This window comes from Cajanus cajan, chromosome 5 (genome assembly GCF_000230855.2).
Source record: "Cajanus cajan strain Asha chromosome 5, NIPB_CcT2T_4, whole genome shotgun sequence".
Lineage (NCBI taxonomy): Eukaryota > Viridiplantae > Streptophyta > Magnoliopsida > Fabales > Fabaceae > Cajanus > Cajanus cajan.
This window is the reverse complement of record NC_138521.1, coordinates 68,469,038-68,494,780: the sequence shown is the minus strand read 5'-3', so window position 1 is coordinate 68,494,780 and position 25,743 is coordinate 68,469,038. Positions and strand designations below refer to the sequence as shown.

At 34.0% G+C, this 25,743-nt stretch overlaps 3 protein-coding genes across 6 annotated transcripts; all 3 read left to right on the top strand.

Annotated features, from left to right (window-relative positions):
- The first annotated feature begins 6,165 nt into the window (after positions 1-6,165).
- On the top strand, positions 6,166-12,910 carry LOC109809347 (ABC transporter B family member 4). 2 transcript variants are annotated; one of them, XM_020372624.3, is made up of 13 exons: positions 6,226-6,565; positions 6,716-7,199; positions 7,450-7,504; positions 7,610-7,785; positions 7,909-8,130; positions 8,347-8,585; positions 8,699-9,224; positions 9,360-9,633; positions 9,787-10,667; positions 11,073-11,339; positions 11,539-11,802; positions 11,928-12,221; positions 12,373-12,910. In XM_020372624.3, exons 2-13 carry the CDS (start codon positions 6,966-6,968, stop codon positions 12,712-12,714), a joined length of 3,774 nt encoding a protein of 1,257 aa, XP_020228213.1. In that variant the 5' UTR covers positions 6,226-6,565; positions 6,716-6,965; the 3' UTR covers positions 12,715-12,910. The 2 variants fall into 2 exon arrangements, with proteins under 2 accessions (XP_020228214.1, XP_020228213.1); XM_020372625.3 differs by lacking the exon at positions 12,373-12,910 and having other exon boundaries at positions 6,166-6,565; positions 11,878-12,084.
- A 1,858-nt stretch (positions 12,911-14,768) lies between these two features.
- LOC109809336 (hydroxyproline-rich glycoprotein family protein) lies at positions 14,769-22,816 on the top strand. 3 transcript variants are annotated; one of them, XM_083075814.1, is made up of 8 exons: positions 14,769-14,826; positions 18,127-18,623; positions 19,087-19,587; positions 19,669-19,800; positions 20,679-20,860; positions 21,110-21,221; positions 21,678-21,821; positions 22,232-22,816. In XM_083075814.1, the coding sequence occupies exons 2-8, from the start codon at positions 18,141-18,143 to the stop codon at positions 22,337-22,339; spliced, it is 1,662 nt and encodes a 553-aa protein (XP_082931940.1). In that variant the 5' UTR covers positions 14,769-14,826; positions 18,127-18,140; the 3' UTR covers positions 22,340-22,816. The 3 variants fall into 3 exon arrangements, with proteins under 3 accessions (XP_082931940.1, XP_020228200.1, XP_020228197.1); XM_020372608.3 differs by lacking the exon at positions 14,769-14,826 and adding an exon at positions 17,799-18,012; XM_020372611.3 differs by lacking the exon at positions 14,769-14,826 and having other exon boundaries at positions 17,797-18,623; positions 19,090-19,587.
- A 1,297-nt stretch (positions 22,817-24,113) lies between these two features.
- Positions 24,114-25,700, top strand: DGAT3 (diacylglycerol acyltransferase). Its single transcript, XM_020371147.3, has 2 exons — positions 24,114-24,492; positions 24,778-25,700. The coding sequence occupies exons 1-2, from the start codon at positions 24,214-24,216 to the stop codon at positions 25,477-25,479; spliced, it is 981 nt and encodes a 326-aa protein (XP_020226736.1). The 5' UTR covers positions 24,114-24,213; the 3' UTR covers positions 25,480-25,700.
- Positions 25,701-25,743: the final 43 nt, after the last annotated feature.

Here is a 25,743-nt window from a genome sequence, read left to right as displayed (position 1 = left end):
CGTTTGTTCTGGACCCTCTTCTTGTTCTGATAATTCATAAGCTTCTCCTTTGATAATGGTAATGGTTCTCCTGTTTGGGCAATTGGAGGCTATATGACCAAAACCTTGGCACTTGAAACATTTGCTGGCCTTGGTTTTGTTTTCGATGGTGATGGGTTTGGATGGAGGCTTACTTGATGAGCTGGGTTGATCTGTGGATGTCTCGTGAGGATAAGGAGAATTTTCAGTGGAAGAAAAGCCTTTATAAGAAGACTTCTGGGGTAACTGTTTCTCTACTCGCATGGCTAGACGGATAACATCGTCCAATGACCAATATTGTTGGAGCTGGACTGGATGAGCAATTTCACTATTTAATCCACCAAGGTAACGAGCTATTGTTTGTTCCTCCTTTTCATGAATATCACATTTCATCATCAACTTCTCAAATTCTCTAGTATATTCTTCTACAGATAAATTCTTTTGACGAAGATTCTGTAGCTGAATAAAATTATCTTGATAATACTGAGAAGGCAAGAACTTTCGAGTTAGTTCTCGTTTCATTTTTTCCCATGTCTTGATCTTGCTTTTTCCTTCACGTTCACACTTCTTCTTATGATTTTCCCACCATATGGAAGCATGCTTCTTTAGTTTCACAGCAATAATCTTAACCTTCTTTTCTTCTCGAACCTCCTTATATTCAAAGATTCGCTCTACAGTTTGAAGCCAATCAACGAACTCATCTGGGTGAAGATTTCCTTCAAAATCTGGAATATCTACTCTGATGTCGTCATTTCTGAATGACCGTCTTTGTGGATGACGAATTTTAAATGATGATGAATCACTACTAGAGTCGTCAGCATCTGACTGTAGGTGTCGTGCTTCCAACAAGACTTGTTGTGCATTCACAGTTTCTTGTAATTGTTGGATTTGTCTCCTCATTTCTTCCATTTGAATGTCACGTAGAGTTGGTTCATTTTGTCTTCGTGGAGGCATGGTAAAGGTGTTTAAGAAATTTGGAATTTGGGAAATTTGAGAGGATAAGGGTAAAATAGTAATTTGATAGATAGGAAAAAATGGTAATTATACAAGAGATTAGGGACACAAGTGAAATTTGGAGAGATTAGGGGCTAATTTGCAATTTTGAAACCTTCAGGGGTCAAATTCGAATAGTTGAAAAGTTTAAGGGTTGAAAATGAAATTTACCAATAGTGTAGGGGTATTTATGAAATTTCTGAAACTTTGGACAGCGTGGCAGTTGACTGGTCAACGTAACGCGTGGCGATTTCTGGTTAGCTGGCGGAATGACGTGGCTTGGTGAGGTGGCTGTGGAGTCAAAGATAGACTTTGACCAATGACGTGGCTCCCTTGACACGTGGCGTGAAGAGAGTGGCTGAAGGTGACAGGTGTCCGTGACGTGGCACGCTGACGTGGTCGTCTTCAACCTCTGATTTTCCGGCAACTGCCTACAACTCCGGCACGGTGGTTCTGCAACTCCGGCACGGTGGTTCTACAACTCCGGCAGTGGCGGCGAATTTTCCGGCGACACCCGTGGTGGCTCCGGTGACCGCGAAACTTCGATTTCCAAGGTTTTCGTACCTTGCGGACGTGATGGCGGTGTCAGTTTTGCGAAAAAATGACCGCAAAGTGGAGTTTCTAGAAGAACAACTCTCTTGCTTACCAAAAACACTCAACTTTTCGTTGATTTTCTCACTCAAACTCAACTCCGAGATCTAGGAACCTTGCTCTGATGCCAAACTGGCTCAGGAACAAAAGAGAGGGACTCTCTAACTCAAAACACTCAATTTCTTATAACTTCAAGATGCATAAATGGTTACAAGCAAGGCTATTTATAGCCATCATACATCCTTCAGAAATGAATACAAGCTGTAAAAGAATGGGAATACAGGCTGGACGGTAATGGGAACAGGCTGGAATGATAATGGGAACAGGCTGGAATGGTAGGTGGTGGTTGGCTTTGCACATGAAATGGTCGGTGTTTGTGGGCTGTTCACATGCATGGCTTTTTAGAGGGAGACTCTGGGTCAGACTCTCTACTAAGGCCATGAAGGAGGATCACAAGGATCATCACCCTTGTCTAGCCATTTCAAAAGCTTAGGGTTCCCAACCCTTGTCTGAGATCATTCAAAACTTTAAGATCATTCGTGTTTGTAGCACAATAACCAGTTGTAATTGTTAGAGCAAAACAGAACAAGATGCAAACTTCTTCTATCTTGATACCTTCCACAGTTAACCTAAGAAACAAAATTGTTTTAATTTTTTTTTAATACCCATTGTCTAGAGTCCTCTCTTGGAATGTAAATTTTAATGAGCAAATTTGTTGTTATTCTAGGAAAGAGACAGCATAAAGAAATTTTACAGATTCTTTTGGTCTTGAATCAATTTGTTGGCCACTTGAATTAAGATCAGTGAACATAACTTTGTTGAATTCAGTCTTGTGAGTTGTGAGCATGCAATCAATTGTTGGATATTTTTAGTGACATTCTTATTCATGCATTGAGATGCATTATAACCACAGATTTTGAGAGTAATATTGACTATGGAGGCAGGTAAGTAACCATGTTTAAAATGCACTTCTGCTGATCGGCTCAACCATTATTGAAGAGCTGATATTCCACTAATAAAACAAATCCAATGTCACAAATATCATGCATCAATCAACTATTCTATTTTCTTCTGTCGAAAAACTGTTCAATTTGCCAGTTGAGTTTGTGTTGATATTTACTTAGAATCTCTTGCCAAATTTTTCCTGACTAGGATATTTCTGAGATAGCAACTTAGCAAGGCCACTTTGCCAATAATGCTTGCTACTCATTCTGGTTTTACTTTTACACAGATCTTTCTTAGATATGTGCAAACCCATAAATCCATAAATGTTAAAACTTAAAACAAAAGCAAAGCTAATGTACGAATCTATAACATGTTAAAACAAAACCTCTTCTGCACAAGAACCCAGAATCTTCCCAATAAGCCTTTGAACCTATGTTGTATATATGGCTATACCAGAACTCCTTTAGAAACATTTGTGGCGTGTTTAATACATGCGGTCTTTTTGTGTCGAAATGAGTATGATGACTTTGAGACCAGAGAAAATTGTCTGAGTGCGTGGCAGGAACACGGTGGAAAGTTGTCGGATGGTTCCTCTCATAAATTTTACTTTATTTCAATTTCGGAATGAATTGATTGGGTTATTGTATGATATTTGTTCTATAAGCTTATTTTTATAAACTTATTATACATGCATATTTTATAATGATGAAATATTATCTATTTTGAAACTTAGTTATCACAGTTTTGTTTTTAATCATTATCAAAAGACCTCTCTAAAATTGAAATTATAAGTTGTTATTTTTTTCTCTTATTTTATTGATGTAAGAATTGTTTGTATCTCAACATGAATACATACAATTACTTTCATGAAAAAAGTATAGATTAAAAGTTAAGTAAAGAGTAAAGATATAAGTAAATCAAAAAATAAATAAATAAATAATAAGCAACAATTCAAAAAGATAAGAGGGAGTAATTCATACATACATCGCGAGTGCTTATATCCAATTCTCTATCTTCTAGGTTTACTCAAAAGAAAAAGATTTAGTGCCTTCTCTTTTTTGTCAAAAGTTTAATGCCATGAATTGACTTGATAAATCCACAAACATTGAAGACGTGCACTCACATCATTGTTCAAAGCCATATCATGGTGTGAGTTTAGATAATGAGTGCCAAATCACTTGTCCCAAAAAAAAAAGTCATTACGTAATGCCATCGATCAATCAAATTGAAGTTGCAATGCAAAAACATTTTTCCAATTCTTTACGTCTTTCTCTTTTCAACTCTTTATGATTTGTGCCCATTACTTTACTCTTTTATTTTAGAAATTATTTTTGAAATATATTAATATTTACATTTTATAAGCTAATTTTAATAATTTATTGTATATTTATATAAAATAATATCCAGAATATTTATAAATATCTTAAAAATACATTCTGAAATGTAACTTTCAAGAAAAGCATTTTTAAAGAGAAAATGCAAAAAAAAAAAAAAAAAAAGAGGTGCAAAGAGAAAAAAAAAATATATATATATATATATATATATATATATATATATATAAATAACCAAAATTATTTTGTTTATATGCCTTTTCACTATTTAATCACTAATTAGATAGAAAATATCCAAATGTCCATAATGAATAATGTGTATGGGTATGCTTTTTCACTGCTTAATCACATCCCCACCCCACCACCACGAACTTCTCTCAAATTTCACAATCACGTTTTATTGGAATTATGTTAAAAATTCCACTATAAGAATCTACCATTTGTTATTACTCATTATATTTTTTCATTTGATCACTTTCGAAGAAAACAAATTACTCCTTGTTTACCCTTTTATAAGTCAATGACAAATAAGAACTATCTTTTTAGTTATGTTCTGTCTTCTACTTAATTCTTAAATATTGTACACATTTATCATAAATAAAAGAAAAATAACAATCGAAGTCATGTTAGCAAGTCAAAAATAATTTTAAAAAGTAAAACAAAATATACTTACAGTTTTAATATGTGTCTTAACTTCTAAAATGAAAAAATATAAATAAATAAAATATTACAAAAACAAGTGTATTTTACTTTTTAAGTCATTACGGTTAGTGATCTAAGAAATGTACATGATTCGCACTTCAAACTTCCTTGTCAATATTATTTAAACCAAAGAGTGTAAAATTAAATAAATATTTATTAGTGGACCTTTTTTCCAAATAAATAGTTAAAAGTAATTGTAGTCTCTTTCAAATAACTTTATGAATAGTTTCCAAATTAAAATTAATTTGTATGAATAATTTTATAGTCTCTTTCAAATATTTCCCCTTACTAAATGAATAAAGCATTATATGCTTTTCATTCAATTCCTTCTTTAAAAACAAAAGATTAAGAGGATTAGTATAAAGAATTAGATTAGTATTTAAGCAATCTCGATGTAAAGATTTTTTCATTATCGACCAATTAAAATTTATTTTATATATAATTTTCAAAATAATTATGATACAACCCAACAATATTATCATTTAAGACAATCTATAATTGTATGTCAATATTAAAAAAGAAAAACTACACAATCAATTCATTCTAATTAAATACACAAATATTTTATATTTTTTATACATAAGAAAATTGAAAATAAAAAATATAAGAAGCTACATTCATACCTATTTTATAATAATTACTTTAAGAGTTTAATTTCAATACACTATTAATATCATTTTTACAAAAAAAAAAAAAAAAAAAAAAAACTTTGTTTTCTTGGTTTCGCAAAACCTCTTCCATTCTTAAATTGTAACTCATCTAAGTATTATTAAGTCTAATAAAAAAGGCTCAATATCCCCTCAAAAGTTAAATACTTATTAACAATCAACCTCTATCATTTTCTCTCCTTTTATACTTATAATTGTATAGTGATCGCAAAAAAATTTAAACTTAAAACTTTATATTATTTTAATTAGATACTACTAAGTTGACTATATGAGTCTTTTACATTCATGAATTGAGAGTGATTATAAAGACATTTGATTTTTATTTTATTTAAAGAAGTTAAGGTTATTAAATAATAATAAACAGAGAGAACGTTGTCCTAATTTTCATTATACCCTTTTGTGTGGTGATTTTTAAGATATTGACTCAAATGATCTTTCCTTTAAATTGAAAGTGTAGGAAATGATTGAATTAATGTCGGTCATTAGAATTCTTTTTGAGATTTGTTAATACTGCACTATTTACTTAATGTAATAAAACGTACCAAATTTTAATGAAATTAGGTGACCATATTTTTTATTTTGTAATGTATGCTCAAATTATAGAATATATAAATCATCTTTATATATCGTTTTACCCCGCACCCTTAAAACAAATAATTAAGGTCCTGAACCCACGAGACCAACAATAAAAAGTGGCAAATATCAGATGAAAAATTCTTGAATATAACTCATCTGTTTAAGTTAGTGGAACATTTATGGGGGAAAGTACCATAAGAGATTAATGCATGTGCATGTATTTTAACACAATTTTAATTGTTCAAACAGTTCTTGTTCCATGGTGCATTCAAAGTCTAAACCGTACATAAATCGTGGCTATATGGTAATTATAATATATGAAAAGAAAATGTAGAAATTTCTCTCAGAATATCAAAATACGGAATCCTGATAACTGTCTCTCTTAAAAGAGAAACCATATCACAAATTTTATTATTTTTTTACCACCTATAATACAAAGTGCTCACAATTATTTATATTGTACCACCTAAATAACTAATTTTTCTGCATTAATTAGTTACAAATTAAATGTCTTTCACACCGGTATATACCCAATATTTATACAATACAAGAAAATGATTTGAGTAAATATAATAGATACTATTACAGTAATGGGCATCTAATACTATTTTGTTCTTTTGCTTAACCACTAGTTAAACATTATTCTGAGAACACTTCTACTTCAAGACCTTTGCTTCTCATTAATATTAACATATCTTTTGGTTCTGAATGTGCTTTGATCACTCATGGTGTTTTTCGCAGGTGTGCCATGCATCTTAGCTTCCTCACTCTACTATTCTAATCCGTGCTAATTTTTATTGTTCTCTTTCACTCTTCAATCTTCAATCCTCTCTATTGTTGCATTTCGTTAAGTCAGCCAATTACAAATTTACGTGGCTTTTTTATTTGCAGTTTTGATGCCTAAGAATCATAACTTCAGCTGTGAATTTTGATGGAAAAACTAAATGGAAGTTGCTAACTCAAACCAGTGATCCTCTTCAACAGCTGCTTTCTAGTGGTGTTTGTAAGTTGTAAACAACAGAGGTTTTCCTCGGGTAACATAGTGGTCAAAATCAGCTTTGGATATACTAATTCAACTGAGATAACAGGATAAGAATCAACCAGTCATCCACCAGTTGTAGGTCCTGAAAGTACCCAAGAAATGGCGAAGCAGCAAGATTCCAAGAACATGCTGAAGGACAAAAGCAACAAAACAGTACCCTTTTACAAACTGTTTTCATTTGCAGACTCTTGGGATTATCTACTGATGTTTGTTGGGACAATAAGTGCTGCTGCCAATGGAGTGACTAAGGCTTTAACGAATATAGTTATGGGAGAAGCAGTTGATGCTTTTAGAGGAAACGGTAACACGGATGTAGTTCATGAAGTTTCCAAGGTAGCGATCTAGCACCCCTTTATTATGAATCAATCTACTGTCTCATTGTTGAACCAAACAAATGTTAAAGTAATTTTTATTCTATATTTTTCTGTATTATCATTTTTCCAACTGCTTATTTTATGTTCAACAATCTTATGAAAGTAGCTTAATTTCATAAGAATTAATTCAAAGTTAGAGAGGAACAGTTTGGATTTCAAATTCCTCTCATTTCTATGTCATAACCCATCATGTTTTGTTTCATGATCAGGTGTCTCTGAAGTTTGCACTAATGGGTGCAGGTGCCTTTCTGGCAGCATTTCTACGTAAGCATGCCAAATTTTCTGCTCATTATGCATACTGTATAACTCCAAATAAAATTTAGCCTTGCATAACAATAAAATATAGTTATTCACACATCTCCATTTCAGAGGTGGCTTGTTGGGTGTCCACCGGGGAGAGACAAGCAGCGAGAATAAGAGGTTTATACCTCAAAGCAATTTTGAGGCAAGATATCAGCTTCTTTGATAAGGAAACCAATACTGGTGAGGTTGTTGGAAGGATGTCAGGTGACACAGTTCTTATTCAAGAAGCCATGGGAGAGAAGGTATTAATGGACATTCTACAAGTACCAAATCATCACTACTTCATCTATGATAAAAATAAATAAATAATAAATAATAATAATAATAATAATAACTTATTCTTTCTTCTTTGTGCTGTATACCAGGTAGGAAAATTCATACAGTGTGTGGCGTGTTTTTTAGGAGGTATAGTCATAGCCTTCATCAAGGGTTGGCTTCTAACCGTGGTCCTTCTATCTTCTATTCCACCTCTTGCCCTCTCTGGTTCCATAATGAGCTTTGCTTTTGCAAAGTTGGCATCCCGTGGACAAGCAGCTTATTCTGAAGCAGCAACTGTAGTAGAGCGGATAATTGGTTCAATTCGAATTGTACGTCAATCTTCAGAATGAAACTTTTCATTGTTGCTATTTTTCATGTTACTAACAGGGTCTAGCTCAATTAGTTGAATAGGGGGTCTAGCTCAATTAGTTGAATAAGGTGTGTGAATGTTTTAAACCTCATTAGTACTGTATTTGATTCTCATGAATTAAAAAAAAAAAAAAAAGTAGTATATAAAATAATGGATACTCTTCCCTTCGATTCAGATTGCATCATTTACTGGCGAAAATCAAGCTATAGCTCAATACAATCAATCCCTAGCCAAAGCTTACAGGACTGCAGTACAAGACGGAGTGGCTGCTGGATTAGGCCTTAGTGCAATTCGTTTATCTATCAACAGCAGTTATGCATTGGCTGTATGGTATGGAGGGAAGATGGTACTAGAGAAAGGCTATACAGGAGGTGAAGTCATGAGTATATTTTTGGCCCTATTTTTTGCTTCCATGTAAGTTAGTTTCTGCTTTATTATCTATATTGGTGATGCATCAATCATATCTTACAACCTTTTGCTTGGCAGGAAAATTTGATACACATTTCCATGTTAATTTTATTTTCCAGGTCTTTGGGGCAGGTTTCTACAAGTTTAACTGCATTTGCTGCAGGACAGGCTGCTGCCTTAAAAATGTTTGAAACAATAAACAGGGAGCCTGATATTGATGCTTACGACACTGCTGGTCGACAGGTAGATGATATTTCTGGAGATATAGAATTTAGGGAGGTTTGCTTTAGTTATCCTTCAAGACCAGATGAATTGATATTCAATGGATTTTCAATTTCAATATCAAGTGGTACTTCGGCGGCTTTGGTAGGGAAAAGTGGGAGTGGTAAATCAACAGTTATTAGTTTGATTGAAAGATTTTATGATCCACAAGCTGGTGATGTTCTCATTGACGGTATCAACCTCAGAGAATTTCAGTTGAAATGGATAAGACAAAAAATTGGCCTTGTTAACCAAGAACCAGTTCTCTTTACTTGTAGTATAAAAGAAAATATTGCCTATGGTAAGGATGGGGCAACAGATGAAGAAATCAGAGAAGCAACTGAACTTGCTAATGCGGCTAAATTCATAGATAGATTTCCACAAGTGAGCTCGCAATTTCAATTTTTAAATTTGCAATATTCTTCTTTTCCAACAATATAAATTCAAATTTCACATCATAAAGACTTATATAATTTATATATTTATTACCTCATGAATTTTGTAAAATAATGATTTTAGGGACTTGACACGATTGTCGGCGAGCATGGTACACAGCTCTCTGGGGGTCAAAAGCAAAGAATCGCCATAGCAAGAGCAATTCTGAAAGATCCAAGAATTTTACTCCTGGATGAAGCTACAAGTGCCCTTGATGCGGAGTCTGAGAGAGTGGTGCAAGAAACACTAGACAAAATCATGATAAACCGAACAACTGTCATTGTAGCACACCGCCTTAACACAATAAGGAATGCTGATAGCATTGCTGTTATTCATCAAGGAAGAGTAGTAGAAAATGGTAGATATACTATGTTGCCACACAAATGAAACTCATTATGGCAATTTTCTTTCAAGTCTCTCTCTCTCTCTTGCGCACTAACACAAATGCTATCATTTTTCCTTCACATATGCATCTTTGATTATTGCATTCTTATATCTTTCAACTGATTAGGTATACATGCTGAGCTCATAAAAGATCCTGATGGAACTTATAGCCAGCTCATTAGATTGCAAGAAATTAACAGGCAGACAGATGGTAAAAATGATTCAGGCAGAATAGAAAACTTTGTAGATTCTGAACGACAATCAAGCCAACGGTTTTCTTTCCCTCAATCTTTAAGTCAGGAATCATCCGGAATAGGAAAAAGCAGTAATCACTCACTCATAATATCAAATGCTATGCCAAATACACTTGATCTCTTGAAAACATCAGGAGGGCCTGAAGCTCTTCCTCCAGCAGTATCACATTCACCTCGAGAAGTCTCATTTCTTCACCTTGCTTATCTTAACAAGCCTGAAATCCCAGTGTTAGTCCTAGGGACTCTAGCAGCCACAGTAACTGGGGCAATACTACCCATTATGGGGCTTCTTATCTCCAACATGATAAATACTTTCTTTGAGCCTGCAGATCAACTCCGTAAAGACTCAAAGTTTTGTGCATTAATATTCCTTGCCCTTGGTGTGGTTGGGTCCATATTTCATCCAATAAGGTCCTATTTTTTTGCTGTAGCTGGTTCCAAGTTGATAAAAAGGGTCCGGCTAATGTGTTTTGAGAAAATTATTCACATGGAAGTAGGCTGGTTTGACAAAATTGAGCATTCAAGTGGATTACTTGGAGCAAGGCTCTCAAATGATGTGGCTTCTATTCGAACTTTTGTTGGGGATGCACTTGGTTTGCTGGTTCAAGATATTGCTACAGTAATTACAGCCTTGGTAATTTCCTTTGAGGCAAACTGGCAGCTTTCTCTCATCATTGTTGTTTTGCTACCTCTATTGTTAGTAAATGGACAAGTGCAAATGGGGTCCATGCAGGGATTCATCACTGATGCTAAGGTTTGTATGTAACTCATATCAAACTACCAAGTACAAACTACTATAACGAAAACATGTGAAAATATCTAATTTTAAGACAGTGGGAAAAGGGTGACAAGAAACTTTGGATCTAAATATAACCCAAACGGAAACTAATCACTAATCAGATGAATTTCTAACACCTAATCTGTATGGAAAATGGTACATGAATAACCTGTGGAGACAAGAAAAGGCAACCATTCAGCAAAGCCACTTGATTGCATGTGGATTTTGCGGAAATGTTTTAGTTTCACCATGCTTAGATCCAAAGGTAAATCCAATGGAAGTGATGGGAATGATGCAGTAGGGAAAGAATTTTGTTCCTATGTTTGATTAGTACTATTAGTCCATTTGGCCAATGTTTACTGTGCTCTATATGTTGAACAGAAACAATATGAGGAAGCAAGTCAAGTAGCGAATGACGCTGTAGGGAATATCAGAACGGTTGCAGCTTTCTGTGCTGAAGGGAAGGTGATGGAGTTATACCAGAAGAAATGTTTAGGACCCATCCAGGCAGGTATAAGGCAAGGTTTAGTCGGTGGAGCAAGTTTCGGGTTATCACTCTTCTTTGTGTTCTCTGTTAATGCATGCAGTTTCTATGCTGGAGCTCAACTTGTTGAGAATGGCAAAACATCAATCTCAGATGTTTTCCGTGTAAGTTAGTCATATTCTTGTCACCATGTCATACAGCTTTTCTAGTTTCTACTTATCTCAACTGTTGCTGATAAAGCATAAGCGAATAATATCTCAATTCTCAAATTAAAAGTGTTTTTTTAATAAAACCAAATAGATAACTTAAGAGCTAAGCGTCACATTCTACTAGCATTGAACAATTCATTTTCTAATTTTTCAGGTATTTTTCACTCTCACGATGGCAGCTGTAGCAATGTCACAATCTGGCTTCATGGCCCCAGGTGCGACAAAAGCAAAAAGTTCAGTTGCTTCTATATTTGCTATTCTTGACCAGAAATCAAAAATAGACCCCAGTAATGAGTCCGGAATGACGCTGCAAGAGGTGAAGGGAGAGATTGGGTTCCACCATGTTACTTTCAAGTATCCAACCAGGCCTAATGTTCTTGTATTCAGAGATTTTTCCTTGACCATTCATGCAGGAGAGGTAACTTACCAACTGATACATAAGTTTGATGCATAATTCTCATAGGAATAATGATTTTTTCAAACAACCATCTAGGTCTTTCTTAAGGGAAAATCTAAGAGTTTGATTATCCTGATGAAAATCAGACAGTTGCTCTAGCAGGCGAAAGTGGAAGTGGAAAGTCAACAATAATCTCATTGTTGCAAAGATTTTACGACCCAGATTCAGGTCAGATTACACTGGATGGAACAGAAATCCAAAATCTACAACTTAAATGGTTTAGGCAGCAGATGGGTCTGGTAAGCCAGGAGCCTGTGTTGTTCAATGATACCATCAGAGCCAATATTGCATATGGAAAAGGTGGCAATGCAACAGAAGCTGAAATTATAGCCGCAGCAGAACTGGCAAATGCCCACAATTTCATTAGCAGTTTGCAACAGGTAAACTACACATTATTCAGTATTTAAGGAACATAATCTATTCCTAAAACTTGTGCAACAAAATTTTATGTTCCAAAATTTTGAGTAACTAGCTAATAGCTATCTAAGCACCATATAAGGTTCTGAATTCTAGAAAAAACATCACACGCAGGGTTATGATACAGTAGTAGGGGAGAGAGGGATTCAACTATCTGGTGGGCAGAAGCAGCGAGTGGCAATTGCAAGAGCCATAGTGAAGAGTCCAAAAATATTACTGCTGGATGAAGCCACGAGTGCACTTGATGCTGAGTCTGAAAGAGTGGTTCAGGATGCACTTGACCAAGTGGCGGTGGACAGAACCACAATTGTGGTGGCCCACAGGTTATCCACCATAAAGGATGCAGATTCAATTGCAGTGGTTGAAAATGGAGTCATTTCAGAGCAAGGAAAGCATCATACTCTGCTTAACATGGGTGGTACCTATGCTTCCTTAGTAGGCTTACACACATCTTAGACCCTTTTAGCTAGTTCCACACTTGCTCCTATTAACTACTGCTTTCTCATTCTCTACTTATGGCATCCTTTCTATTTTCTGAGTAATGTAATTTTCTAAAGAATTGATTAACACTCTTTTAATGGGTCTAAGGGTTACACATTAAAACCAACAAACATCTTAAGCCACATTGAAATTGAGGTATTATATTCATATACCTGTCTTCTCTTCTATATCACTTTCACCATATTTTTCTATCTATCGATTTATTTCCTATCATGTCATTTGTCACATTTATGATTTATCAGTTTCTTTTTTTTAAAAAAAAAAAAAAATTCCTCTATCTGTCCCTCTTGTTTCCATGCATACACCAAATATTGAGGTGTACCGGTGTACGTTTCGATTTTTCCATTGAAATTACAATTATAGAAGAAAAAACTACTTCAATTGGAGATTTGAGCGTTCACACTACAATCCGTGCTTATAAATAGCAAGCCACTCCGTTCATTTTATGCATCCAACGAAAGCATAAACACATAAGAAAATTGAGAGAGAGAGAAGCTCTTAATTTTTCTGGGTGTAGTTGGGTCGTGGGTTGTGAGTGGTTGTGAGTATTTTGAGAGATTGTGAGTGTTTTGTAAACACTGTTTATATTTCCCTTTTCAGTAAAATATCTGCAGCAGCCCGGAGACGTAGGCAGTATTGGCCGAACTCCGTTATCAATATTGTGTGTGCTATTAGTCCACAATTATTTTTGCTCCATTCTCAAATTTGAAGATATGGGAAAGATCAGCGTAATTTTTTCCTGACATAAAAAAGGAGTTGAACGCCGTTGTACGTCATCTTAAAGTGAGCAAAAGTTATATCAAACGTTGAAGGGCCAAATCTTTTACATGATATGCCAACATTGTAGAAGATAGGTTCCTAACAAAATGGCAACTGTATTCCTTAAGGAAGAAATAGTAATGTAACATGAAGAGTGTAGAATCAAAAATACCATAAAAGTGGATAACTTTCCGAGTGAGGAATCATGTAAGTTCCTAACATGAGTACAAAAATTTGATACCCATGTTTAGCTATACACTTGTACCTAATTAATCACCGGGATCGTAGCCAAATGATTGAGATTCCTGCTGCATCAACATTGCAAGCTTCCAACAAGACATACACAACCCTACATGTACAAACATTATACTTAACATAAACACATTATTGGTAAGAAATATTCATTGATTTTGCTGATGGTTATTTTTCATTGAAAAACTTGATTGGTCACTAAATCAACGATTTGTTAATACAAACATCATAGTAATGATGCATAAGTAATTTTCATTATTATTATATTCACAACAGCCACTAAAGATGAATTAGTGAGTTGAAACATGGAAGTGTAATTATATTATTCAGCCAAATAGCTGTTGGAAAGAGACAAAGAAAATTTGTAAAAAAAGAATGCACTCAAATGTTTGTTAAGAAATGATAAAGGCCTCAGCGATGTCTCCCATCTGAAGATACTTTTAATTAGGCTGATGTACCAACCAGAAAAGGATTAGTTTTGAGTTTAAACCTCAATTGCAAAAGGTGATAAGATTTGAGCACGTGTATTTAAGATCCAAATTACAAAAGACAAGGGGTTTCAAAGATTAAAAAATGACATTTGTATTAGTTAAATCACAACAGCATTAACAAGTGACATCTCATCTGACGTGAAGTCCCAACAAACTAGTGAAAACTTGCAAATTTTTCTTATATATTTTAAGTATTCCTTCAAAAGGAATCACCCATTACTTATATACTCAACCCCCCTCTGCCACCCCCATAGCCTTTCTCTGCTTTTTACACTTCCAACTCTTTCACATAATCAATATCAACTACCACAAAGAAACGTACATATAAGACAAGCACCCTCCTCCACTATGGTGGAACCAAGGTGCATTCCTCATACTGTGTATGTGTTGAGTCATTCCATTAGACACAGTTTAGTACTTTAGGCATAATAATCCATGCATATATATGACTATCAGTTCCTACATTCATCTCATTTGTCTTCACGTTTTTTTCTAGATGATGACATGAAGGAGATTTACTTGACAGGTTGGAAGACTGCAATATTACAGTGAAGTTTTTTGGCAGGTATTTGGTTAATTTTTTAGCTTTTGCAAGAACTAATTTAAATTAATTAAAAAATCACCTTTCACCCAAGTTTAAGCATCTTTATGATTTAGATGTTTGTGATATATGCATTTGATTTGGTTAGTTAACTAGTTTATGTTGATCCTTCTTAAACAGTGAAAGCTGCAGGCTTGAATGCCCTTGATCCTAACTGTTTGTGTCTGACCCTTAAAAAGATTCCAAAGCAAACATTAGAACGAAGCATTGTGAAAAGCTATAAAATTCCCTAAGAAATAGGTAACCTATCCTTAAATTGGATCCTGTGAGGACATAAATTACACATAAACACATACTAGTATATATACTATAGACTTTAACATTCAAGATGGTCCGTGTTCATGTCTCAAAGCAAGACAAACGTACATGTGATTCAGTAATGAAGATGTTAATGCAATATGTGACACTACGTTGAACTCTGAGTAGTATGTGGTGGCTCTAAAATCTAGCTGTTGCAGTCTCAGTTCTCTCACTTTCATGAACTGTCACATGTGGATGTATGTGGCGCTGTAGAAATAGTTCCTTCACATTTCACGGGTTCCTCTTTTCACTAACTAAGCTTTTTGTCTTATGAGAAAAATATTTTATAACACCCTCTTTGGCATATACATTAAGCTTCACAAATATTCCACTTCAATCCATTTAAGGGATCCCACTCTGCTACAAGTTAGATAAACTTGGTGCATAAATTAATGTGCCCATTTGTCACATAAGGAAATTCTAAACCTTAAAATATCATGTTTATAAACCTTTCACATTTATATATTATTCAAGTTATTGAATTCTATTTAATGGAGGACTCACGTTCACACCTGCACACCAACATGATAATCCATTGGAACGATACTAAACCATCTCATGTTAATTTGTATGCATATAAAGCACACACCTAAGTCCAACCTTTTTACTGAATGAAACTTTTTGACCGAAGTCTAAAACCAATATAAGATAGATATTGATCTATTCTCCAACTTTTATGATTATCCCAGAATTAATATTTCCAGCTAATGATCCATTTTTGAAAACCAATAAAGAAACATATTAAGTAAGCAATTGAAGACTATCGCTCATGATACCCACTTTGTCTTGTGTCTTTTCACGCAAAATAATATAACTAGTATTTAAGTCTATACAATACACCTACATGTTTATTATGTATAATATAATTAAAATTTATAATAAATTATATATAAAAATATTATTTTAGAATATATAAATTATATTTCAAATAAATATACATAAATATTTTTAACATATAAATTATATTTTAGATTTATGATAAATAAATTTTATTATAAAAAAATATTTTTTATTTATTGATAATTTATTTATAATGTTAATATTTAATTAATAAATAACTATTATCAATAAAAAAAAATAGATAAGAAGTTAAAAAAAATTTGCAAACTCTCTCGTTGAAGAAAAGTCTCTAAAATACTTTTATACAAGATAAAAGTTTGTACTTCATATATAGGGTTTAAGGTTTAAGATTCATATTTTAGTTTATACAATATATGAATTAAATATTTATTATATATAACTAAAATTTATAATAAATTATATAAAAAAATGTTATATTTAAATATATTAATTATATTTAAAATTTATATAAATAGATATTTTTAAATATATAAGTTATATTTTAAATTTATGATAAATAATTTATATTGTAGTGTAAAATTATTTTTATTATTATTAAATTATTTTAAAATATTAAAATTAAATTCACAAATAATTATGATAAATAAAAACATAATTAGATAAGAAGTTAAAATATTTTTTTAAAATTTTCATTGAAAAAAAATCATAAAAAATATCCTTAGACAGAAAAGGCATTTATGTTTAATATATAAAAATTGATTTATTTTTAAAGTTAAAAAAATAAATTCTGCACATGTATAACTTTCTAAAAAAATTAGGGGAACTTGCATATAATGTCTTGAGTTATGAGTTTTTTTGTCCCCTCTAAATTTATAATTTGAATTCACTGTCTATAATTTTCCAATTGTTATTAATTTTTGTCTTCTATGAATTAGTTTCTCTCTTATATTTTAACCTACATGCATACCAAAACATGTGTCAATTTCTGCTTTAATTGCACCAACAAATATCTTATTTTCTCTTTTTTTTCTTCTTATATTAATTTCCCCGGTTTCTTCTCTTGAATCCGTGGTCCATTACCCCTTGAAGATAAGGAAAAGAATACGACACAAGCCGACCTCTATAAATTTGATTTTGACACTTTAAGACATGGGAATCCATATCACAAAACAGCTTTTATAAGAGACATTCCGTCACCTTCTGAATCCCTTCTTTTCACTTTTATTTTTCCATATCAAACGAATTTGCTTTTTGGCTCAAGAATACGTACGTATGTTTAACGGTTTAAGAATAGGGAAATCATGAGAGAACACCAAACTTCAGTTCACACATGATAAGATAAAATGAAATGGTGGATGCTAATAAGGCGTTTGAAACATATCACTACTTTTAAGAATGAGATTTTGAAAAGAAAGAATTCATTTTTTTTTTTATTTAAACAGAGATAACAATCAATGAGGCTGTTTATACTTGTTTTTTAAGCTACAATGCAAGACAAAAGCCACAATCATCAAAATTTCACCAACCCAATTCTTTCACATAAACACGGGCTACAGAAAAACATGAGTGAAAGTGAATAGTAGCGATATGATTCGTATAAACTTCATAAGAAAAATATAGAATGTGAACATCATTATTTTTTAAATGATATATATATATATATATGCGTGTGATAGATTTAGATTTAATAATGTAAAATTTCACATAGGATTATCATAGGGTGGGGCCAATATCAATTATGATAAGTCTTAATTTGATATATAAAAAAAAATATTGTGTGATAGGACTATTTTATCTATACTCAGTAACATAATAAGTTCCAAATTGATGGTTCAAGAGGCATTAGCGTTGGAGCTTAGTTACAGCTGCTAGCTGTTGTCTTGCATACAACACAAGACACCGAATAAAACATAAGTACTGACTTTAACAGTTATTGCATGCAGTATAATAATAAAGAAAAGAAGCTAGGGTGTTTGGTGCATGAGAAAGAGGTTAATTCATGATGTTGGCAGAAGCCCTCTGGTGGCACTCTCACACAAACACACACGGGTCTGGTTATGACCTTTTACTTTCTTTCTTCTGAGTCGCAGCTTCCTGCTACAACACCGTTTCACCTTTCACCTTTCACTAACCACTTTTCTTCTCTTTTCTCACATATCTCAGACCCCTTCTGAGCCATGAAGCAAAAACCGCCATCTTCACCAACCACTGCGTTGAAGAAGCAAAGTGACAAGTCCCTGCAGAGTCCACCACCGCCGCCACCACGCCTCAGGGCTTCTTCCAAGGCTCCAAAGTCACCGCCAGTGCCCCCAGAGTTGAAGAGCGTGTCAAGGGCCAAAAGGGGTGTTGTGAATGTTGGGTCTCAGAAGGTTGAAGAGGCTAAGGTGGTTGTTGTTGCTAGGCCTCGGCGAAGGGTTGGGGATTGCGGTTTGAGGAAGAGTGAAGAAGATGATAAGCAGAAGAAGGAGTTGGAGGAGAAGCTTGAGGTGAGTGAGAATTTCATCAAGAGTTTGCGGTCTGAGGTTGCGGAATTGAGGGAGGAATTGGATAGAGTTAAGAGATTGAATGTGGAGCTTGAGTCTCACAACACAAAACTCACTCGGGATCTTGCTGCTGCTCAAGCTAAGATTCCAACTGTTGGCACCGGCAACAATGGAAAGGTGAGAATTTTAATGGGTAACAAACATTAAGTCTGTTTGGATACAAACTAGAATTGTTTCGTAAAGCTTACCGATTGGAAAAGACTACGTATTTAGACATGGTATTCTAATCATGTATAAAATCAATATTTATTAACTCTTTCTAGTAAACTGAAAAACTTTCTTGAATTTTGACCATTTGTCAAGTGGAGATTGACTAGCCATATAGTCATATAATAATTTCTCGAACTTTGAATGCCCTTCAAAAGTTTCAATTAATTGTTGTTTTTTTTATTCTGTTTGTAATTTCAAGTGTGGTTGGTTAATTCATTTGTTAGGAATATCAATCACTGTTTGATTGGATTTTCTATGTTGTTGGTTGTTGCTATAAATCTGTACTATGGTACAAAACTGAGATCAAATATCTGTTTTATACATAAAAGTGCTTGGAAATGAATCTGTTTTTTTTATTTCTTGGGTGAAGAAGGAGCCAATTGGAGGACACCAGAGTCCCAAATTTAAAGACATACAGAAACTCATTGCTCACAAATTGGAACAGTCTATGGTGAAAAAGGAAGGTACTCCTGAAGTAATTTTTTCTAAAGCATCAACCCCAGCTCCAACACCAAGTTATCATGCCATTCCTGAAACCACAAGCATAGGAATAAAATCTCCACACAATACATGCTTGCAACCACCACCGCTGTCACCACCAATAACAAGTGTAGGAAGAAAATCTCCACCCAACACATGCCTTCAGCCACCTCCACCACCCCCGCCACCACCACCAATTCCGTCCCGGCCTTTGGCAAAATTAGCTAACACCCAAAAGGCCCCTGCCATTGTTGAAGTATTTCAATCCTTAAAGAGTAGAGATGGGAAGATGGACTCAAAAGGATCGGTGAATCATCAGAGACCAGTAGCTATTAGTGCACACAGTAGCATTGTGGGAGAAATTCAAAACCGTTCAGCTCATCTTTTAGCAGTAAGCTTAGCATTCAATGTGTTTTTAACTTCGAGATGTGTACTACTAATTAATGAGAGTAACAGCGACCATTCTTTCCAGATAAGGACAGACATTGAAACAAAAGGAGAGTTCATTAATGAGCTCATAAAGAAAGTAGTAGATGCAGCATTCCAGGATATTGAAGAGGTCCTAAAGTTTGTGAATTGGCTTGATGGCAAACTATCATCACTGGTAAGTTTCTAACAAAATTATAAATTTAGAAGGCCAATGACTACCATTTGGGCTGTCAATATGTATTAATTTGTTATTAACTTATTATTCAAAATATCAAATTGGTTTGATTATCATTTTGATCCCTTAAACCTTACATTTTAGCCCCTATAATTAAAAACATTTAATTTTAGTCCCTATACCATACACTTTTTGTTTCATAAACTCTTCCTTTTAGTTCCTATAGCAATAAACGACAGTATATATAGGGACTAAAATTGAACTTTTTAACTATAAAAACTAAAAGATAAAGTTTATAAAACTGTGGGGGACCAAAAGGGTAATTAATCAAGCCTACCAAATTCTACTCCACTTATAAGTTACTATAACACGCAGGTTAAGAAAATTAATTATTTGTTACTTTGATATTTTATATACTATTGTTTCTCTTTCTTTTGGATTGGGGTATGATGGGGAAATAATAATTAATGCCAAAATGACAGACAAGTTGTTTTTTTTTCCCTTCAAAAGTGGCATACAAGAAATTGAGGGAATACTTTTTTTTTATCTGTACACTGAAAGATAGGCTCATTGATTTAGCATTTAATGTCATCCCCCCTTCAAGTTACCAAGACAAAAAATGGTTCTACTATTATCTATCAATATTTTCTTGTTCATTGAGTTTTACTGGTACATTTAGTTTATCTTCATAAATGATCTAAAACCCTACAAGGAAAGGGGGTTGTGCAGAAGTTAAGATATTAAGTATAAATGTTTATTTTAACAGTATACATGTAATGAAGTTTCATCAGTGAATGCATGAGTACAAGATTCGTAAAAGTATGCAAGTGTTAAATAACACTTGGTTTCTTAGTAGCTTTGTATCTTGTATTCTGCAGGCTGATGAACGCGCTGTCTTAAAGCATTTTAAGTGGCCTGAGAAGAAAGCTGATGCAATGCGAGAGGCAGCAGTCGAGTATCATGAGCTTAAAATCCTAGAACAGGAGATTTCTTCCTACAAGGATGACCCTGACATTCCATGTGGAGCTGCCTTAAAAAAGATGGCCAGCCTATTGGACAAGTTAGATATATCTCTAGAAAATGTTCTTGTTTACTAATTAGGATTAAATATGTTTTTAGTGACCAAACTTTTATCAATTTTCACTTAGTTACTGAACAAACTTTTTTTACTAGTTTGTTTAAAGGCTAAAAGTGAAAATTGACAAAAATTTGAAGACTACAAATATATTTAACCTTATTAATTACTTATGAGGCATATTTACATGTCAGCAATACTAACTCTGTTCCTCATTTCATCTCATTGTGATAGGTCTGAGAGGAGCATACAGAGGCTAATCAAGCTAAGAAATTTGGTCATACATTCATATCAAGTGTACAACATTCCAACTGCATGGATGCTTGATTCTGGAATAACGAGCAAGGTATCATTTTTTAGGCTTTAACTCTGAAATGAGAACAATGATCAACGTTCAAATTTTATTTGAATGATATAGTGATTGTTTAAGCTATTTTATGTGAACATATATAGCTCTTGATGTCAACTGCTTTGTATAATGTATAGTTGGGCATCAATCTTTCAGCATTTAATCCCATCCCTCCACCATATAATGTTTTGCATTTAATCTAGATTCTACTGGGTGTAAATGACACACTAAGCTACATGAAGGAAGCATTTTGTCTAGATGTGTTACTCTATAGAGTGTTTTCTTAAATCTAGGTTTGAGTCTAATTAAATCCTACAAAACTCTCAAACCCACATTATTGGGTTTCGGATGCATTTTTTCTTCTGTTGTCTTTTGTGAATTAACAGGAAAGAGTGCACATGCTAAATTTACTTTGAAAAACTCCTGTTGATAAGTAATATACCATCTATGCAGATAAAACAGGCTTCCATGACTCTGGTCAACATGTACATGAAAAGAGTGACAATGGAGCTTGAATCCATTCAGAATTCAGACAGAGAATCAATTCAAGATTCTCTTCTGCTTCAGGGCGTGCGTTTTGCATATAGGGCTCATCAGGTAATTTATTAGCAACTTTCCTCAGATTATTTTGTCACCGGTTTTGATTTCCTCCAACTTTTGAGGGCTGTGAATCTATAATCTGTAATTTGCGAATGTTCAGAAATCTGCCACTTGAACAGATCATAAAGTGAGGCCCTAAACCCTCCCAATAACTACCATCAAAAGAACTAATCTTGTTACTACAACCAGATTTCCAACTTACTACAATGATTGTGAAGTTTATTTGCATGTTATCAAAAAACCATTCTCATTACTTGAAATATTATTTACATTCAAATAGCTTACTACAGTGAATTTTTTGCATGAAGAAGCAAGATACTTCGTTTTCTTGGTAGATAAACTATATGCACTAATCTCATCATATTATCATTCATTAAGGGGACACTTATTTTGGCGTGTTTTTGTAGTTTGTTGGAGGATTGGACTCAGAAACAATGTGTGCTTTTGAAGAGATAAGGCAACGTGTACCAGGACACCTAGCAGGGTCTCGAGAACTTTTGGCTGGCATACCATAATCATGAGAAGCCACTGATTTTTTATGCTACTACTAATGGTTACAAAAGCTGGCTATTAAACATTCATTATTCTTTCTCTTATCTCCAATGTCAATGCATGCTAGCCACTGTGAACCCCTCTGAAGAAATTTGGAAGAACATGAAGAGATTCTGAAGAAAAAACACTTGATAGTAATATATCATAACCTAGGAATAGAATCTTCAGTTCGGTTTAATGTAATTTCAACAGTGAATTTAGTTAGGTGGTTCCCTCTACTGTAGTGCTGTAACAAAGAACATGATGAAGAGAGAACTTTGGCGTTTGTAGGTAGTGCATGTGATTAATGATTACCCGGTTACTTTAAAAATTTAACAATCATGTTCAATGTGTAGAGCTTGGGAAAACATTTTGAATCGATTCCTACCGTGTTCTTTAGGGAATTCGGTTCTTTATTCAAGAAGGAAAAGTTAATTGCAAAAGTTATTCTTGTTTTGTAACACTCTGATTCTGATATGGATTAAAAATGGATAATGGATTATTTTTCTGTACAATTACAAATAAATTCTATCCATGAATATTTACCTTCATTTTTTAACACTAAACAAAGCATATCGTAATTGAAAGACTTTATTCAAAATTTTGACAAATTTAAATTTATGATACAAAATAGTGAAAATACACACGTATGCCTTGTAGCGTTGTCACTACTTTTGGACGAAAGAAAAAAAATAAGACTCGCTCACTTCTTTAAATAATAAATGATTGCGAAGAAAAAATGATAATTGACTCATGAGAAAATTTCATGTGAAAGTGTGAAATTATCATTATCTATGATTGTCTATACATATCTTTTTGCTTAAATTACTATTAATTAAGGATACAAACTGTTGTTACTAAATTTTGCATGTGCTCTTTTACTTAAATTATCATTAATTAAAGACTAAATTTTGCATGTGCTCTAATGAGGGTTGATGTCCTCCGTACTCTAGTGATTAATGGCAAAGAGGATGCCTATATATATATTTGTCTATACATATTTATAAATTTAGAATAATGATGTATAATATTTTGGTGATATATTTTGATGATTGTATAATGATATTATTTTTGAAAAATATAAATATGTTATTAAGAATGAGATTAAATAAAAATAATAGGTGATATATTGTATGAAATCTTGAAAATTTATTTTGACAATTGTATGAAGATATTGATCATTATAAATTGAGATATTATTAATTAGTAAAATTTTTGTTATTGATAATTATATAGTATAATTTTTTTTTTGACATCTCTAATAATAACATTTATAAATGTTAAATGGTCTTGCTTGTAAGCAATATTTTAACTTAATCGATGAATCCATTGATATAATTATTTCAACTTTACCAGTAATATAAATTCAAGGCTTACGTTGTCCATAAGTGTAAAAGATTAATATTTAAAACAAATCTTAAAATTAGTACTTTGTTAAAAAAAATAATAACAATAACGAACGTTATCCAAGTCCAGCTTCTGACGCACTTTTCTGTTGACACGTGTCTTTTCGAAGGTGAGACGTGTGGCCACTGTGGTTGCGTCTCCACCGCAGGATGCAGGAGGGTTGATCAAAGGGCCAATATCAAACCAATTCGTATGTGAGACACAAGACAAAGCGTGGAAAACCATAACGGTCATACGCGCGCCACATGCAAAATGAAAATGCGTGCCACGTCACCAAAGTCCAATAAGAAAGCGCCACGCAAGCCAACTTTGAAAAATTAAATAAATAAAAAAAACGCTATTGATTAGAGAGGCAAAGAGCAATAGTCGTTTGGATAAGAAGGCACCAAAAGAAAGCAAAAGAAGGAAAACAGAGTAGTTTGCATTGCCGCCGTCGCCTTCGCCGTCGCAAATGGAGGTCTCCGGCACCGTTCTCCGTCAGGTCACCTACGTGTCCGGCGCTGGGAGCCACACGCGCTCACGTGGCGGTGCTCCTCGATTCCGGGTGAGAATGGGAACGGGTTCTGGCTTCTGCGACGAGGGGCATTTGAAGTATTACCAGGACACCAACAACAAGGTTCTCACCCCAAAGAAGAAGATCAAATTACTCAAGGGTTTCTCAAAATTGGGTCTTTCCTCCGATCCTGAAAAACTTGCCATGTTCTATGATCTTCAACGAAACCTCACCGAGGTATCTTGCTTGCTGTTCAGAATCATGAGTTATTCTCTATTTGATGATTTTATGTTGAAATTAGAATAGAGAATTCTATTAAAGTTCAAAACTTTATTTTAATGGGATAAGCTGAATTTGTTTTTTTATTTCATTTTTTTTAGCATAAATAATTGAAAGGTTGTACTCTTATGGATATTTATTGTTCAAAAAAAGTCTTGATCTTTAGCAACAATTAATAACAACAATGGTTGAAGTTTTTTCGCGGCAAAAAGAGATTGAAGTTATGTTTTTTTTTGCTTGCAGGATGTTGGCGAGGTATTACTAAGAGAGTTGGAAGAAGCAAGAGCAAAGGAGAAGGAGATGAAGAAAAAAAGGAAACAAGAGAAAAAAGCCAAACTCAGAGCCTCCAAGATGAATTGTGAATCTTCTTCATCTTCATCGTCGGAATCAAGTGACAGTGATTGTGATTGTAATCAAGTGGTTGACATGAACAGCATTAGAGCTGGTGTTGGTGTTGTTGCCCCTGCACCTGTGGATGAATCCCCATTGCCTGAGAGCTCCATTGTTGAGGATGCGAGTGTGAATCGTGGTGCCTTGGAATTGTGTTCTAAGAATGATGTCTCTGTTAGCAGCTTTAAAGATGGTATTAAGAACGAGAGTGCTGTTGTTGCCACTGCTCCTCAGAAGAGGATTGAGGTCTGCATGGGCGGCAAGTGCAAAAGATCAGGGGCTGCTGCATTGTTACAAGAGTTTGAGAGGGTGGTGGGTGTTGAAGGTGGTGCTGTTGTTGCATGCAAGTGCATGGGAAAGTGCAAAACTGCTCCTAATGTGAGAGTTCAGAGTTCTGTTGATCATAGGCTTGCTCAGGGACTCGATGATTCTGTTAAGATTCCTGCTAACCCTCTCTGCATAGGGGTTGGCTTGGAGGATGTGGATGCTATTGTGGCTAGATTTTTGGGGGAGGAACACACAGATGTAGGTTGGGCAGGTGCAGCAGCTACTTGAACAGATGCTATGGAGATGGCTAGTGTGCTATTTGTAATTGTATATACATAGCCAGTAGCATGGAGCAAACCGTATTGTCAGTGGCTTTTCTGAATTGCTCTTGTTGTGTATAAATTAGCCATTATGTAATCTCATTTCCTTGTTTATAAGGAATGTCATTCGATTGTTTCACTTTTATAAAATACTTCTGCGGCAATTAGCCGTTGCCACTTTGCCATTAACTTTTCAAGTGACGCGTAAACAGATAGTTGATTTAAAATCATA